General features: G+C 36.7%; 1 protein-coding gene across 1 annotated transcript; it reads right to left on the bottom strand.

Annotated features, from left to right (window-relative positions):
- Positions 1-17,018: 17,018 nt before the first annotated feature.
- On the bottom strand, positions 17,019-19,033 carry LOC135222288 (uncharacterized). The gene is made up of 2 exons (XM_064260392.1): positions 17,436-19,033; positions 17,019-17,066 (listed from the first exon to the last, which is right to left on the bottom strand). Exon 1 carries the CDS (start codon positions 19,023-19,025, stop codon positions 17,478-17,480), a length of 1,548 nt encoding a protein of 515 aa, XP_064116462.1. The 5' UTR covers positions 19,026-19,033; the 3' UTR covers positions 17,019-17,066; positions 17,436-17,477.
- Positions 19,034-19,342: the final 309 nt, after the last annotated feature.

Raw genomic sequence — 19,342 nt, 5'->3', positions numbered from 1 at the left:
TAACATGATAAAAATCATATTTTAACTGATAAAAAATTTCATATATGAATTGATAAAAATTATTAATGTTTATGCTAACTGTTATATATCTGATTCATTAATCCATATACTAACTCATATATAACTGCAGATATTGGTAAGATAAAGGGTAACAGATTGATTATAGGCTACCTGATTTGTTTATACATATGTATATGGATTCATATAATTATGATTAATATATGTCACTTTAATAGATTCCTATTGCGTACACGCAAAGATATATTTCGATTCTGTTATTTATGATCATTTATATATAGATTCCTAGTGCGTACACGCAAAAAAATATATTTCGATTCTGTTATTTATGATCATTTATATATATGATACATGATACTTTATATATATAGGATACATGACCGAGGTTATACTACTTCACATTTAACTAGCTTTCGAACAACTTTTCGTCCATTACACAGTTCCAGACAACCACCTATAGCCAAATGAAACGGCCTATTTCACAGGGTTAAAACAAGGGGAAAATTTGCCTGGGCGGGTCCAACATTCTATATTGCGCTCATACTTATTCTCTGCATCCTAAGCTACACGATTACGTTCGCGATGAATAAATCATCCCAGCACGAGTCCTTCGCCAGCAAAGTAGAGTTGAATATCCTTTGGGTCGTAATTGTCGGAAGTATGTCCCCTTTGTAGTCGATTTCCGACAGTGGCTGGAGCGTTCCGCATGAAACGAGATTAACGACGAGATACGGTGTCGGTCGAAGAAGTCCATGATGGTGCTTATTCCTTTCACATTGTAGGCGGTTGTTACTTGACTGCCGTCGTCCGCAGCGACGAACGGTTTTTTTGAAGTTTCGATGTGAAACTCTCGTACTGCAGGATACTGTAACAGGTTCCATTAATCAGCCTGCAAGTGAAATTATACTTGTCACAAGGGCAAAGTAAATTCAGACGACATCCAAATACAGTGGAGGGGAGAGAGCCATTTAGACCAGACTTAACCCACATGAATTCGCTGATATTTTGGAATTCAAAAGAGTCAGCTGTACAAACTTTTTTATCCATGGCATTAACAATGAGTGAACCTATCCAGGTCTCTATGACTGTAAAAATATCCATAATTATAAAAAATAAACAGATATCAATACGAATCCCAAAGAAAATTCGATATTACTGGTAGTAAGTTACTAGACAAAGAAGTGGAAAATGGAGCTATTTGTAAGATTGCCAGGCAACATAAGAGTCAAAGAGTATATTAAGCATGATTCTGTATTTCTTTATGCTAACTGAAATGAAGTTGTGATAAAATCTGATCCTATGTGCCCCTAACAAAAGTTTCATATTCAATTTTCTCGCGCACATCCTCTGAGGTTAACTTTTAAAACATTATTAATAGGTAGGAGATGCAACGAAAAACCCACTATGTAACTAATTTCTATATAAACTTTGGGTTTTTCAAGAAAATGTGACATTTTCCCATGAATGTGATTTACCTGGATTGTAATAAGCTAATGTTGCAAGTAAATAATCCATATCCATATCGTGATACTTCTAAATGTCTATGAGGTTCAGAAAAAATTAATTCATTTTGATGTTATAGAAATTCTATTTCCTTATTTTGTTTATTAATTTTAAAATGATTGCAAGTTGCATTGCGCATACCGATAGACACTTGTTCCTAACGTCTGCCTTGCCCATGAGAAGTTCGGGCTAAGCATTCCTTTCTCCAGCAACCTGCTTTGCAAGCGCGAGATGAAGCCTGTGTAAGTAGATTATTGAGGTTAAAAGGAACAAATGCTGATACGGCAATGATGACGTCGTCACTTGGCAGGAGATTGCTCTCAGCCAGCTAAGAGTTATGTTACTTGCTGTAATAAATACGACTTTAGGATAAATTTATTGTCTTTTAATACTCGACCCACACGAAAAGAATGTCTGAAAAAAAAACAGTACCAAAATTGAACAATATATTAGTTTCATGTTGGAAATCTGCATAATTGTAATTATGTTAAATTAAATATTCCTTATTCAAACTAATGAAAAAGGTTTGTTTTCCATACAAATTCTATATATATTATTAGCCCTGTATAAGATTCATATAGGATTATTCCATAGATAACATTTTCACTTCTAGACTTCCTGACTTTAAAATCTCTTTTATTTTATTTTATTTATTTATTTATTTATTTATTATTATTTTTTTTTTCATTGACTACGAATATAAATCACCGGGACAGACAATATGTCAGTAGGTTTTGGATATGTGTTTGAACTTTAGCTTATTTGTCATTACTAAAGCGTTAAGTTAGAGTTCAAATCTTTACGCATATATATTTGGATATTTAATTAACCGATGGTTACGTTTTGCTTATTGATTTTATCGTGATTCCTTTTTTATTATAATTTGTTAACCCTACCGACTTCTTACGGAGTGTATTATATTGACTCCACTTGTATCCATATTTAGTTTTATTTTTATATTCATTTATTTATATATTTTTTTATATATATTTGATAAATTAATGGTGGCTTGAATATGTGGAAAAGTGTTCTAGCGGCGTACCGTATAAGGCTACTTGCGGCATCAATTCTATAGATACAAGATAAATGATAAAGGTATTTAAAAACCGCGAGAACCGCTATAATCCAGTTCGGATCCAATATCACGAGTTGTAACTCGTAAGACAATGACACTTCCTATTTAATTATCCGTTATTCTACCAAACCGATTGACTCTGGGTGATAAAATATATTATTGGTTTTCTTAATGAAAGGAATTCACACGAGTTAGAAGATTATTGATTTACACCACCCGAGTCAGAGATTATTGTGTTGAATTCCATATTTACTGATTTAGCACTCATAAATATTCCTAACGTACTCAATTGCGGTGTTTGTTTTTTAGTGCTATTAATTCTATATAACGTGTCAAGGAACTATTAACACTAAGAAGTGTTTATTCCCTCTGTCAGACTCGTAATTCTGTTAATAATTCTACGTATATTCTTTCAAGGATTGATTTGGCACAGGATAGGCCCTTAAACTGACAGGTGTCTTAGTGTGTCCCTTGTTTTCATGACACTTGTTACAATCAGTTATGTGCTTTTTATATCTGTAAGCATTGTAGGCCAGTAAAACAGTAATTTGGCTTTCTGTGACATAGTAGGGAAACCTGGATGACGGAATGCAACCAGTTTATGACGATTGTTATGAAAGAGATTATTACTACTACCTGGTCGTTAGTCATCTGCTGTGTTCTTCGGGTTTTCCTCGTCACGGACCTACATATAATATTACATTTGATTACATTATTCTGATACACATACTTTAAATATACTTTTGCTTTAGGGTTTCTGCTCGAAGTGTTTATTGTTTTTGCTTAGTCGCTGACCCTGTTTCCGTTCGAAGTGTTTATTGTTTGGTATTTATTGCTGCTGACTCTGTTTCCGTTCGAAGTGTTTATTGTTTGCTTATCACTGTTGACTCTTGCTTCGTTCAGTTGTAACAGTTCTGCGCTCCAACCCAGATATTCAATGCTCGCGATCTCTTGGGTTAAGGAATTTTCTTGTTTAGATACGGTTTTAACAATAGGCACGGATGTTTCTATATCTTTTAGTCCAATTAATGGTTCTTTGCAGTATGGTGCGAGATTGCGGGATAATGCGTCAGCTATGATAATTGCTTTCCCAGATAGATATCTTATCTTGGCTCCAAAGACCTGAATGATCATTTGTCACCGAGTTCCTTTTGGACTGTGATTAAAGCCTTTGAAAAACTCGGTAAGTGACTTATGCTCAGTGAGGACTTTAACAGGATAGCCGTAGATTATGAACTTAAAATGTACTAGTGAGTTAACGATATCTAGCCCTTCCTTGCCTATTACTGTATATTTACTTTCAGAGGGCTTTAGTTTACATGAATAAAAAGCTATAGGAAAGAACTGTTTATCATATTGCTGAAGTAGTATCCCTCTTACCCCTTGGTCTGAGGCGTCTGTTGCAATAAAAAAAATTCCTTATTTAAATCAGGGATTTTTAAGTTAGGTGAGCTGCATTATTCCGCTTTTAAGATATCGAACGCCTGTTGATGCTTTTTAGACCATAATAAATCTACGCTCTTCTTCGTAAGATCTGTTAAAGAAGCTGCTATGATTGAAGAGTTACATATTTGCATACGATTGTAATACCCACTACAGCGCAAAAGTGCTGTATCTCCCTTTTACGTTAATAGGTACCGGAAAGTTATGAATAGCCGACACCTTACCATGGACTACTTTAAGACCTTGACTAGACACATAAAACCTAGATAAACATGTTCGGTTTTTTAAAAACTCACATTTAGATATTTTATTCTGAGATTATTTGTCTTTGTCTCTGTAGCACTAGCTCTAGTTTATGTGAATGTACTTCTAAGGTATTAGAAAAGATTACAAGATCATCCATATAGGCATGTAGGGTATCCACTAAAAATCTCCAAACACTATATTGTAATTGGGGCGCAACGTAAGCCGGAGGCATACGTAAAAATTGATAATGTCCCCTGAGTGTGCTGAAAACGGTGTATGAGGTACAATCACTTAGGTAATGGTATCTGGTAAAAGCATTTAAGTAAGTCCAAGTTGGTGAAAAAAATTTATTCTAACCTAACAGAGATAAGATGTCGTCGGTACATCGCACTGGAAACTATCGGAAGTCGTTTCCTTGTTTAAGCGACAGAATCTACGCAGATACGCCAAGTCCGATCTTTTATGGCATGACATTTGAGGGAAAAATTATATGGGCTTATTTGATTTCCTAATGACTCCTATTACTAACATTTTTCAACTTCGTCATTTATCTCTATTTTGAAATTTCATTGAGAATCTATACGAAGGTACGTAAATAGCTTTATGTTTGTCCTTAGACCGTGTTTTGTGTTAAATTACATCCGTTTTTTCCAGAGATCACTCGCCAGTGGAGAAACTTCCTGGTATTCAGGTAAAAGATAAAAAAAAAATTTCTGCTGAATCACCTCTGCTTGAATGACTTTACGGATATTACTTTAGATAGATTATCAGAGAGATTCATCTACGACTGGTTGGGCGGGATTAAAAATTAGCAACAATAAAAAATGCGATATTTATAACTTCCGTATCCACGATATGTATACGTTTGTGGATCACTAGATTTAACTTGTTGCTGCTAGTCAACCGTGTCTAGGGCTTTGTTCGCGGAAATCGTTATATTTCAGAGTGTCGGGCAGGATTAAAATTTCAGATCCCAGCAAAGTCTTTTTACACGCACTAAGACATTCGAGGGTGCATGCGTCTCGAGATTTTGCGTGCACTGCGACTGAGGTTGTGGGAGAATTCTGTTGGGTCATTTGAACAATGTTACGATTTATTAGACAAATGTATAGTTCCTCTATATAAGTTATTATTTGATTAACTGTCTCTCTTTGTTCAAACGGATTTTAATATGTTTGAAGGTTTATAGGATTTTCCTTTGATAAACACGCCTTATTTTGCAGGATGTAAGATAATATTTTGTATACCCCTAGGTGGATCTTACAATTACACTTGATACAGATCAATGTTTTTTATAACTATAGAGGTATCTGTAAGCGCTCGCTTATCCGGACTTCTCATTAGGGAAGTTCGAACAACAGACGGTGAGTCCGTAAATACAGGATATTACGTGTACTAAAGGAATAAACAAGATATTCTAATTTTTACGGCGCGTACAGTCGGGCTTTATCCACCACTACTTATAATAACTTACGTATTAAAAAAAAACGAAAACCTGCTCTGATTACTTTATACGGTCGTGTGTTTCATAGGAAAAATCCTTTTTAATTCAAAAAGATATTGACATGTATGAACCAACATCGCTTTTCCCCACTCTGCTAGAGTCGCTTATTGTGTGGAATTTGCTATGCTTTGAACACTCGGCAGATTTAACTAACCTTGACCGCTTGACTAGGTGACACAGTAACCGAGTTTGCTTGTTTGATTCTGAAAGGGCTACTGTTTCTATTTCTTTTTTTTTTGTAATAATTAGGATCCTTCTCTTTATTACCATCGGCAACGTATTGTGTGTTTTTAGCATTATGTTGCTGGTTACGTATAAAGCAATGAATGACGAACTATTAGGAACTGAGCGATTACTATTAAGACAAGTTATCTCTACTGTATTCAATATTAACTGTTTGTACTTCATTCTTTGCTAAAATTTGAAATAGTGAGGGATCCCGGTCAGCGCATTTAGCCTGATGAAAGTTTTTTACAGACATGTTATTCCTTGCAATCCAGCCATATTTTTAAAGTTAAGTTGAGTCATTGAGGTTCGATATTTTATATAACTCAAAAAACTCAAGGCTAAAACTGCGATCGGGACTTTGCAAAGGAGCATTTATTGTCATGGCCCGAAATAGTGTTACCTCTAATGTATCTAGATTTGTACGGGTGTTCCACTTGTTTTTGTGTGTTTTCTAATCACTACGGTGCTTAACGACCCTATCCATGCATCTGTATAAATACAGACGTCCACTGCGTAAACGCATATTCACTGTTTAATATGATTTGTTACGTAAGGGATTAATAATCACCCAAAATGATCAAATTAACATAGTATATGATTATGATATTTCAGTAGAACTTCTGGAAACAGACACTCAAAGATAAAAAACTCGCAGTAGCGAAATCTCAATGATGTAGATAATTTCTGTAAAAAAGTAAGATTAAGAATGTCTCGTAACTTCAGCCACAGGAATAACGAAATTCAACCTGCAAAGGAAACACTCAAAGTTACTCCAAATGAATAAAAAATTGTACTTAGCTTGCTTTTGTGGGAAGTCACGGTGTTCCGATAACGACACACGGCCTTGGTCCTCCTTCTCTATTTAGCGGATGACCTGGTTTGGCTTCAGTTTCCCCCGTGCGCGTGGTTTCGATGATTCGAGCCCTTGAAAGATCCGATGCTGCAGACGCGTTCGGTTTGTTCTTGAAGTGCCGGAAACGCTCACTAACGATGTTTTCTTGAATGATTCTAATGAGAGACGAAGCTTGCGTTGCCGTAGGAAAAGGACACGTCGGTTTTGTTTCTTGAAGTTATTCACTAAACGATGATACTAGGTTGCTTGAAGAATCTGCTGCTTTCGTCGTCGTTGAAGAGTTCTTATATGATACTTCATTATTCTGATTTTTCTTCGGAGAAGTTGTAGAGTCCTTCTGGTACGCTTGCCACCACTTTTAGGGCTTGTGCCTTGTATGATAAGGCGCCCTATGAGGTAATGTTAGACTTGCGATAATCTTACGCTAAGTCGGTTGGTATTGCACTTCCATCTTCAATGGAGTGTCTTGGGGTTTGTAGATCACTTACGAAGTCGGGATTATCTTCTTGTTTATGACGACGATGTGTTAAACTCATGGTGAGGAGGTTCTTGTAGAAAACACGAAGTATAAAAATATGTATATTCTTCTGAAGTTTTACATGCTGAAGATCAGATAAGATTGTACAAGTCTTCTAATAACGATAGCTTGATCGCTTCTGCCAATGATGATGGCTACTTCTGTTCTCTCTACATGATAAAGCTTAGGTAAAGAGGTACAGGTCTTCTAATGACGATAGCTAACTCTGTTCTACCTCGCCTACTATCTGCGTTACAAGTTATGAAGGAAGCAAATAGTAGTTCGAACATATGAACATACATACAAAATGAGACACGCTACAGATCACGTAGGCCGCTTGAGCTATAGGTCACGGTGTTTGTCTCAAGCAGGAAGCTTGGACTAAAGTTTATAAACAATTGAACGACTACAGGTGACGGCATGTTATCTTAGCCTACATACTTATTGTATACGTCATCTTTAGCGTCTCTAGTCTGATCACATTCCTGCAAGCAATCTGGTTGACCTCTTTAGTTTTAGTCTTTTATATATATGGACTAACATTCCATATTTTTATTATGTAAACACTTACATATATATATATATATATATATATATATATATATATGCATTTATATATATATATAGATATATATATATATATATATATATATATATATATATATATATATATATATATCTATATATATATATATATGTATATATATATCATATATATATATATATATATATATATATATATATATATATATGTATATATATTTTTACTATTTAGTCTTTGGGTAACGTCAGTAGATAGCTCTTAACACTACCCTCACCCCCCTGCACCTTCTCCCCAAGTCCCCCTTTTCCAAATCTATAACATTTATTGTTTTCTTTTGGTAAATGAATCCACTTGTCAATGGGCCTTTTATTTATCTCTCCTCTCTTTGTATATCTGCTCGTTGAGGGAATTTTAATTTGAACCTGAAGGCGACAATGAATGACCCCAAGAGAAAGAGAAAACCCAATTGGAAGCCTTTTTTTTTTACGAGTCTCACCAGCCGAAGAAACAACCGCTTTCAAAGCCTTCCATCCATTGGCCAAAGCTTAAAGTCTCAGCCAATGAGATAAGGCGATAGAAGTGGCTTCTTTCCTAAATGGAGCGCTCTGATTGGCCAAGAGAAAGTCTTGAGTTTTTGTCTTTTAGAGCAGTCAGCCTTAGGCAGCCATAATGGAGAAACGACAGTCAAATAAGCGCTCGGTTTTTCGTGGTGATAATGATAGCTGCTTCTGATATATATTTTTTAGTAAGTACCCTTTCTGTGGTAGTATTTATCTCCTGAAGATTAATTAACACAGGTATAAGTTAATATTTTGCGGTGGTCATCCGGCTGAATGTTATTATCACAGTTATTCATCCACAGAGACCAGTGGCTGGCGCGAATCCGTCTTATTTTAGGGCACAATTGCCTCTGCTGGTAAATTGTGACCAAATGTAGGTGAAAATGTATTTCAAGGACCTGTTAATGGCATGAATTTCCGGGTAAGGAATAAATTGATAAATTTATGATTTAAAGCTAATTCCTTGAATCAGTCAGTACTTTGAGGTGCTATATCGGCGATTACCTGGAATGGGGTTTATGTAGGTCTCCTTTGTGGTGTGAAGGGCCACTGAAGTCTGTCTTATTCGATTGCAAGTACTGGGTAGGTAATGAAAATGTTGATTTTACTTCCCAGTACTCGGATGCTTAGCAAGTACTTCGCACACAATTTTATCTTCCATTTATCTGTAGGAGAAACACTCGCTTTTGCCCATTCATTTAGTCTGTGAAATCTTGATCGGTGTCAGTTCGATAATATGATTTTGGCACCGAAAGTAAACCGTGGATTCTTTTACTGTAGGTGTTTAACAAGCTTTATGATCAGTACTTATCAGAGAAAATTTCAACTTGATTTAATATAGGATATTCTCTGATGTCACTTCGTGGGAGGAGTTTTTTTCTGGTTGTCATTCGGTAGGTGTGGTTTTCCCATGACAATTTGAGACTGTGGAGCACACAAACGAACGAACGAACGAGAGCTCAGTGAAATAGCTGATACGACAGACAGCAACATGAAGGACTCAGGATTTAATTTCCATCTACCTGAGAAGATCCGCTGTGTATTTTTCCAATGTATCAATAAATTTTCTCAATGGAGCTGTTGATAAGATTTACCAATCGTTCCTTAAACAAGGTCATCAGAAATACAAAAGGACGCTTGTATATAGTATCAAGTTTTGCACCAGTTTTTCGGTGAGAAGATCCATGGACGTTATTTGATGTGGGTAGGCAATTTGGACGCGCGCGCGAGCACACTTTAAAGACAGGTTTTATTGCATAAGTGCAGCGCTCAATCCTTCATCCGAGATGAACTGAAAACTTTCCAATTACTAATCCTTTAAGCCGTTTGCGAGTTTGACAGCTTGAAGCCTCTGCCACGCCCAACTGTTTCAGTAACCCGGCATTTCGATAAACAAAATCCAGGATTCCTTCGATGTTAAACGAGATTAGGTTAGGATTTATTTAACGGAGTCTCTCTCTCTCTCTCTCTTTAACGTAAGTCTAGTTGCCGTCAAAATTCACCGCCATAGTTACGCAGTGGCTCACACGTTGCTGTTCTGTCTTACTCGAGACGAAGTGGACTTAAAACCATAAGGGGCTGCCGCCTCTTAAGGTTTTGAAAAAATTCTACTTATTTTGGTGTCATTGACATCGCATATGACGTTTGGCTTCTGAGCAGTATTTCATTTCGTATTGGCAGAGTTGGTGCCAAGTGTTCAAATAGTGAGATTTAAATGATTTGAAGTCAAGTAAACAACTGCTGGATGTCGAAGGCATTCCGGTGTGATAGTTGCTGAGCAGAGGTCGAAAGGAAACCCCGCTGTTCAGGTTGACGGTATCCATAATGTCATTTCCGCGTTTTAATCGTCATTGACATTAACTTGCGATACATGTAGTAGTCCTGCAGTGCCGGGTACTACTGCCTTAGAGCGAGAACTGAAAAATAAAAGTACTTTAGTTCATGTGCGGTCAAGAGCAAGCTTGGTATATGTGAGCCGAGTTCATGAATTTGCAAAGTTAACTGTGTTGCAGTTTTGCGAGTTGACTCGTCTTCGTCTTGTTTCTTTTAATATGCGGTAAGAATTTTGTAGTATCGATAGCAATTGCTTACGGAGAGTATTCCTTGACTTGCAGTGAGGCTGTCCAGATAATGAGAGCTATTGCTGAAATCAGTCATCAAACCTTTGCATTTTGTAGGCTTTGGCAATCGGAGGTCCTGTCTTGGCTGTGATCTGATGTTTCTCCTGTGGCAACTGTGATATCAATCAGTTAGGCGGAGGCAGGATGCGAAATCAGATGCCTAAAACGGATGCGTGAGCCAGATTTAAATATGATTTTTTTTTACTGTATCAATAAAAAAGATCGTTCACTTTATCGTACTGCATTTCGTAACAGGAATCGGCTGGGATTTTAACATAATATGTAGATAACTTATAAGGCCTTTCAAAATCTGCCATTCAAAAGACTTTTTGCGTTAGTTTGAAGGACGTACTGAAGGTAACATAGTTTCAGTAATCCTTTTTGAAAAGTTAGCCAGAGATTCCGACCATCTTTAGGCTCGATTATGGAAGTCGAACCTTCAAAATCGCGGTCCACTCTATGATACAAAAGACTTCCAGCCTCAAAGAAACATTCCTTCAGTGAAAACTGTAGACCTATGTATTCAAAAGCTCACAGGTTAGAGGAATAATGAGGTAATTGTTTACAGGACCATAACTGGACGAGTTCCATCAAAACTTAAATAAATGAAAAGAAGTAAATAAAGAAAAATAAATATATAAATGAAATTCAAAAAATAAATAAAAATAAATAAATAAATAAAAATAAAAAATAAAAATAAATAAATAACAATAAATAAATAAAAAAGTATATAAATAAATAAAATAAATAAACAAAAAATAGATAAAAATAAATAAATAAAAATAAAAAAAAATAAAAAAATAATAAATAAGTAAATAAAAATAAAAATAAATAGATGAAAATAAATAAATAAAACATAAATGAATAAAAATAAATACATATAAATAAAAATTAAAGAAATCAAATAAAAACTAAATAAAAAGTAAAATAAGTTAAAAATCGTTTTAAATTTTTTCTAGGGATAATTCTTCGTCAATGCAGCCTATGGTTCGATCATGCATCACTATTCCTAAAGTTCCCTACAAGTATGTGTGACTCCAGTTTTAGTAACCATCAATCGGTCAATCAATCAGTCATATGTAGAATGCTGGTTTCTGCTTCTCTTGGTATCGTTGAGTGATGAGGAACGGCACTTCAGACATCTTTAGTGGAAGTCAGTCACTGTCGGGTGATGACTGTTTGTTTACCTGTGGGTGTTTTTATGTCACCATACCACTGAGGGCGGTATGATGGCAAATAACTGGCTTGTTCATCTATTAATTTATTTTCTGCTGTAAACAATACCACCATTTTTGAAAGGACGGGTGTTAAGTTGGCAGAAGGAAATATTGAATACCATAAACTGGGGATTATGCAGGATGTGGAAGAGACGTTCAGCACAGATATAGATTGAATCTGCAAGCATTTTTAATTCATTCATAGCTTCGACTACTATTGAAGATAGAAGGCATGACAGCACTCGCTTGTATTACGGGAGTAAGTCTAGTTAACTAATGCGGGCATTATTTTAGTCCAGGCAAAGCATATAGCTGTTGGAATTCACTGTAAAGGATAGTTGGAAGATGCACACACAACATTTTGAGTAAAAAGACGTGTTCTGCTCAGTTTATATAGTGCATACACCAAGGACGAATCAAGGTGATAGTATATATTTTAAGAAGTTAATTTTAATTAATAATCATATTATTGCAATATGAATATCATCATATTCTTAGACGTCAGTCAGGCTGACGGCTTGAAACTCGAAGTGTTGTTTTCCAGTGTTCACTGTTTTGGCTGATGATAAATTATTTTTTTTTTTTTGTCTTGAATGGATTTGGTAATGTTAATGCTGCTGATTTTGTAGAACCTATGAAGTCGAAATTGATAATTAAGGTTTGATCAGGGGCTGTCAAGCATCCATTTCTCAAATAATATGTATTGACAAATGCTATAGACCGGATGGCAGTTAATTCGTCCAGTCTTTAGAATCACGAGTGAGGAGTCTCCAGGTTTTTGATCAGATTAAATACAACATCAAAATAGAAAGGACGGAGGAGTGGGGCGGGGGGCGGGAACTGCCTTTGACTGCCAAGCAAAGGAAATATCTCAAGAAAATGTCCATGCTTTTTTGAGTGTGTTCCATCGTTAACGCAGGTTGAATGCCATATGATGTAGTACACAGTTTCATTTCATTATATGAGGCAGTAAAAATAAACGCTGATAAGTCTTTATTAAAGCAGTGGATTATAAAAATGCCATCTACAGGCATTTAGTGCAGGAAATGGCTCACTGCTTCCCAGTCTCTTAGAATCTGTCAGTCTCGCTTAACATGAGCGGGCATTCCATTGAGGGGTGGAGAATGTGTATTTCTGGTGATAAATGTTCACTCTCGACGTGGTTCGGAATTCACGTAAAGCCGTTGGTCCCGTTGCTGAATAACCCAATGGTTCTTACACGTAAAAAATCCAAACAAACAAACAAATCGTTTAACATGAGGAACTAGTAACAGAATAATGGATCAGTTGCATAGGGCAATATAGAACGGCATTCCAACATTTCTGATGTTATGTTACACGACGCCATTCAGGTGTTTTGAAGAGAGAAATTCAGTGGTTTTCTTGGACCCCAAAGCACACGTAGGGGTTTGTACCTTAAGTGCACCTCCTCCCTCACGCGCGGTGCACGGAAGGTATAACTTAAAGAGTCCCAAACTGCAAACCCCTTTCATTCCTTTTACTGTACCTCCGTTTTTATTCTCTTTCTTCGATCTTACTTTCCTTAACCTTATTCTAATATTTGTTTCATAGTGCCACTGCTTTTCTAAGGTTTTCCTCCAGTTACGTCTTTCAGACCTTTTACTCTGTTTTCCTTTGGGCGCTGAATGACGTCACCATGTAGTATATATAGGTCCCAGCGCTCGGCTTTTAGCCTCAATTGTTTATGATGTTGTTATGCTATTATTGTCCCGAAGCTCATGGTAGTACTTGAGGAATTAGCTGGTATAATTCCTTTGAAGTTTTAAGCCTATATTCTATTGTCCCAAAGCTTACGTTTATTACTCGAGGGATTAACTGGTTTAATTCGTTTTTAGTTTAGGTCTATCTAGTATTATTTGTATCAAACATTTCCCCCCTAATATGAATAATTAATGAAGTTATATTTTTGTTAACAGATGAACCTTCACTCAAAGCACCATTTCGATTCAAGTGGTTTCACTGCATCCATAAAGACAGTTGATACAACTCAGTTTTTATTATTAATAGTATTATCATTGTTATTATTGTGATATCGTTCGAGTGATTCGATTACTGAGTAGGAGAGAAAAAATTGTAGTTGTGATTACAGACGCTAAATCCAGATAGAGAATTGAATAAATTAGCCTTTTCTTGTTGACAAACTCATTTCAATTCTATTTTATGTAAATGACATCGAATTTGAAAGACTGCATATGAGATATATATTGGAAAATCATTCTGATTTCCTTTGGTCTTAAATATGATTCTTCGGTCCCGCAAAATATTCGTAAATAAATATCTTTTGAAACATTTCAAAGCAACTATAATTACATTTCAGGCATTTTACAGCATATAGCTATTGTCAGAGCTTTAAGGAAAACTAAATATAAAGTTTTTATTTTAAAATATGGATTGACATATAGGAATATTAACATATATTATATATCTAATAATATCGAAAGCTAAAACTATTCCAGGATAAAATTAAACCTGGCACGCTGTCTATTATTGCAAATTCATTGTTTTTAAGTCATCGGTGTCAGTGAGTCTTTAGGAACCATTTGGGTAAGCGTGTCAGTTAATAAGTAAATTGACTACAATTTAATTGATATCTTGTTTTGTAGTAAGTTACAATTGCGAAATCAACACGGTCGATTAAGGTTGCTATTGTGTAGGAATGAAGAAAAATGGAAGGTCATCCAAATAGATTAATTAAAAAGTAATTAAGAGCATTTCAAAACGGAACTAGAGATTAGAAATATGTCAACTTCGATTTAGCTGAAATAGATGCATTTTTTTATTTGTGTCGAATAAGTGCCTCTCTCTATATGACATCTTCTATGACAAAACTCGTGAATTTTCGAAAAAAAAAATCAGTTTTAGCGTTTCTGTCGCTCGTGTGGAGACGAGCTGGTTGGTTTTTAAGCGTGTCTCATACAGAACACACGGCTTATACGGTTGGCCACCCGTGTAAACCTTACATACAACCCAACCAACCGTGGCCTTATCCGAGTTACACTCGGGCCATTCGAGTGTATCCGTGAAAGCCGTGTATGATTTTTAAAACTTTTAAAAAACTGGCACGGGTGCCATGTCCCACCGACTTTTGTTGAGTTATGCTCGAATTATCACACATTCGTGTATGTTTTGATATATATTGACTCGTTTTGATGGCTTGGCTTCATAAATTTTCGAACTTTGAACAGAGAAGTTATAAAAATGGCAGATGACAGAATAAGGGAATTAGAAATCATGATAAGACTGATAGACATTGAGATTATTTTGGCCAGAAGGCGTGAGGGGGAGACAAGAACAAGCCAACAGAAGGAGAAGAAGAAGGAGGCAAGTTTGGACAAGAGAATGGTTCAACAGAAGGGTCATGTTTGGTCAATATGATACTCTGTTACATGAACTAAACAGAGAGGACCCCAGGTGTTACAAGAACTTCCTCCGTGTTGATGCTGACTTGTTTCAGGAGTTTGTGAGACGTGTCGGGCTCACTCGTGGAGTGGACTTCATGTGCGGTTGTATGTATATACGGTCTCTCACGGTCTTGTACGATTGCTAATACGATCATACACGGACATGGCACCCGTGCCAGTTGTTGGTTGGTTCGGTTGTATGTAAGGTTTACACGGGTGGCCAACCGTATAAGCCGTGTGTTCTGTGTGAGACAGGCTTTATATCGAGTCGGCTTTGTAGTTTGGTAACGACTGAGGAGGAGGAGCAGGAGCCAATGAGGCGGAGCCACTGAGCCACGGTCACTTGACGCCTAAATACGTCAGCTGACTAAGCCTGACTTCGAGGTTAAATGCTGTTCAACATTCATGGCAGAAGGGCAGGAGTCGACAATTGAACTTGGTAAGTTTATTATTTGTTGTTGTTCTTGCTGTTGTTGATCTCGTTGGGAGGTTAGGACAGCCCTATGGAAGAGCCTAAAAAGGTCTGAAAAAGGTGTTAGAGATACAGGAATTTCAGGATGGGAGATTTACGATTTATTTATAAGAATGAAAATGTATAATATAAATAATGTGCATGTTAAACAGTACAGAAAAAACTAATTGATAAAATATAGGGTATTTTTAATTTTCGTTAGTGAAACAACACTGCATTTCGTTTAGTTAAAAAGTAAAAAAGAAAATAAATAAAGAAAAATAAGAAAAGTGTTATTCGCTCAAGGTTGGAGACGAGTGCAAAAATGTTTGTATTCAGTCAAAAACAATTTTTGCTGTAAACACTACGGGTACTGTAGGCCTTATGCATGGTTAATATGGCAATGTATGAATGTGGAGGTAGGAATAGGTCAACAGATTTACACAGGACTGGTCTGAATCTTTGACCAAAAGTGTCTTATCTTGAATATACAATGACAGGGTCAGGAACCTTCTTGTTAAACCCAGATTTCATTCTGAATAGTACTAGTTTGGCCTACTAATTATATTTTATGTGCTTCTGATTTCTATATAATACCTGTTTATGAAAGTGAGTCTGGTGATGTACTGTCATGCAAAGTGAACTGTATAGGATATCGACTGGTTTCTGAAGGTAATAATTATGTTGTTCCTTGTGAAGGTGTCCTTTCTGCCATTCGTTGCTTGGTAGACCCCAAGCTATAGAGACCATAGGCCCTAAGAGACCCCCACCAGTATTATTATTATTATTCAGAAAGTTAGTCGTATCTGGCAGAAAGTATAGAAGGCTATTTGTTGTCCTATCCTGGTTATTAATTTGAACAGAGAATAAACCTTCGTAAATCGACATAGGCCTAATTCCAAGGGCATCATCGCCTACTTCGAAGTACAGATAACGATATCGCTGTCGCACTGACCTGCATTTGACTTCGTGAATAAAAATTTTCTATGTGGAAAGGTCTTCTTCATAAGTAACTGATCTCTTGCTCGAGTCAACTTGATTGAAGTTGGCGAATATAGTTTGTGCATTGAGAAATCCTTTGAAATAGGCCAGGAATGAGTTTTGTGTAGGCAGAAATTTTCCCCAGTAGCTGGAGAAACTGATGTGTATTGAAAGTGAAAAATGCCTTCCATTTTCTGAAGGACCTCAACTGGCTGTGTCCTCATGTCTGTAGAGCATTTCTTGACCAGTCCCGTTCTGTGAGATTTAGGGGACGGTCTGGCAAAAAATGACATGGGTTACAAAAACACATGGTAACTAATTGAAAATTTTATTTAAAGGCACTCTTTATACCTGGACTCTTCTCCTATCTGCTGAATGCAAAATCTGTAATAGAAAAGAAGAATAAAATTAAAAGGGCATTTTCGTATGCATCCAAAAAAAAACTGCTACTGCTTTAAAACTATCAGAGATAAGAAACTAAACTAATCTCATTTAATAGCTAAAGAGTGTGTCGACAATCTCCTCAAAACAAAATTTGTACTTTAGAGAGATAAAGTTATTATTTTAGTGTATAAATTTGTAATAAAAATCTGTTACGTAAATAATGTAATTTTAAATAAAGAAAGAGAAACATTGTAAAGATTGGTTCTTGGCAAGTTATAGAACTTTTAAAGACGAATACAATGAAAAAACAAATGTGAAAATCGGATAAAAACTAACGAAGAAGTAGTGGTTTAAAAGACAATAACTTACTTTTGAGAAAATGGCATTTAAAGTTGACACATCCCACGGCGACTATTTTAAGTATGCTCCTGCAGAGTAGCCCTTGTCCGCCTTCAACCTCCTCCTAGCTTTTTTCTTTAATGGTTCATCCATCCTCTGGTCTTGAGTCTGCAAGCACTTGAGCAAATATTCAGTAAAAGGAAGGCCAAGCAATTTATTCAAATTACTTTCTTCATGTCCCATGTTGTGGGTAGAAACAGCTTGGGCGGCCGCAAAATCTACATACCTCCTTTTTACATTTTTGTGTTTGGGACACATACGCCAAACTCTGGTGTGAACATGCTCTTTGGGGTTTTGCGTTTTCTCACGCAGGCATCTCACAACGTCATGTGCAGAACCATAAGGGCCTTGTCCATTATTCATGTCTCTGATAGTTTTAAAAGACTTCGTATCACCATCAGAGATGAACCGAACGTATCGAAAACCTCTGCCTTCTGACCTTGCCCATAACTTTTCTGCAGCTGCTGTTTCCATACTCCCAGAAGTACCTTTATAATTTATGTCACAGTCGGGGGCATGCTTGCCATACCAACGATTATACTTCTCCTGTGTCCATTCCTTATTCTTCACAAGATTTTGCTTCTTAGTACAAGGTTCACACTCGGAACAAAGTGTTATATAATCGATAACACGGCCAACATGTCCCTCAATAACGGCACCAAAAAAATACCTGGAAGTCTGGCCTCTCTTGTGCCAAGAGCCATCATAAGATGCATCTATATTCACTACCCCATCCTCTCCCACACGTTCTGGATAATTAGTTCTATAATATTCAACTGTTGCCTTTCTACTTTTTTCTAGGGCTTCTTGCACCTTCACCTTTGCCATTTTGTTCACAAGATCTGCATAACGTTTATATACTTTACAACTCACAACCCTCAAAAATAAATAACTGCAAACTCTCCTAAATAATGAATAACCAAAACCAAAATGCATCATAATATATACAAGAATTGTTGTCATAACATGAACACCTTTAGTTTTCACAGACTGGTAGTTTTCAGCATTATTATCAAAAACAGTAAATTTACACTTTGTACAAAACATTCTTACTCGAGTGTCCAAATGTCTTTTCACAACAACCGCCTTCACACTATTTTCAAAGCACACAGAGCAGGCTACATTATCTGCAATATCTACTAAATTACTTCTCCTCAAGAATACAGTTTCAATATTTTCTACTTCTTTTTCTGTTCTTTGAATACCGATCTTTCTACGCATTGCACTGGTGAGGGTTTGTGTTGGAGCACGAGTGGTGGAGGGAGGCGGTGGTGGTGGTGTGGTGGCGGTCGCATGGCTCGTAGATGGCTGGGGAGGATCAGCTGTTGGTGGTGGAGGTAGAATGGCCGACCCTCCTCGCTCTTCCAGCTTCCTCCTTTTCATCTCTCTCGCTTTCCCAGCTGCTTCGGCCATCCTCTTGATGTAGCCTTTCTTCCTGGGCATTGCAGAAACGATTTGCAGTGTAGAGAATCCAGATATATATAAAAAATCGCCCGATGAACGGTGACAGTAGCAGACGACACACGAGAAACGTCGAGAGCAGACGATACAGAGAACCATACACTACGAAAGCCTTCGAAGCACTGACTTCCTCCTCTCCGCCCTCCGGACCTCTCGGACCTCTCCTCTCTCTCCTCTCCTTTCCTCTCGCTCTCGCAGTCGGCCCCCTGGCCAAAACGATCTTTCATAACTTTGCATGATCGGAATGCTGGGGGAGAGTAAAATGGCCTTTGCTGATGTACAGTCCTGTTCAAGTGTAGGATTGTCATCAATGTATCATTTTCATTTCATTTCTCATTTTTCCATCTAGCCATACTTTCATTTCAGCGCTGAATGATTTTATAGGTCTCAGTGCTTGGGCTATGCCCTAAATTCCA

The sequence above is a fragment of the Macrobrachium nipponense genome, chromosome 3 (assembly GCF_015104395.2).
Source record: "Macrobrachium nipponense isolate FS-2020 chromosome 3, ASM1510439v2, whole genome shotgun sequence".
NCBI lineage: Eukaryota > Metazoa > Arthropoda > Malacostraca > Decapoda > Palaemonidae > Macrobrachium > Macrobrachium nipponense.
This window is presented reverse-complemented; position numbering and strand designations above follow the sequence as displayed.

Bases quoted from the DNA above. Each gene is read 5' to 3' on its own strand.
- LOC135222288 (XM_064260392.1), bottom strand. From the start codon at position 19,025: ATGGTTCTCTGTATCGTCTGCTCTCGACGTTTCTCGTGTGTCGTCTGC.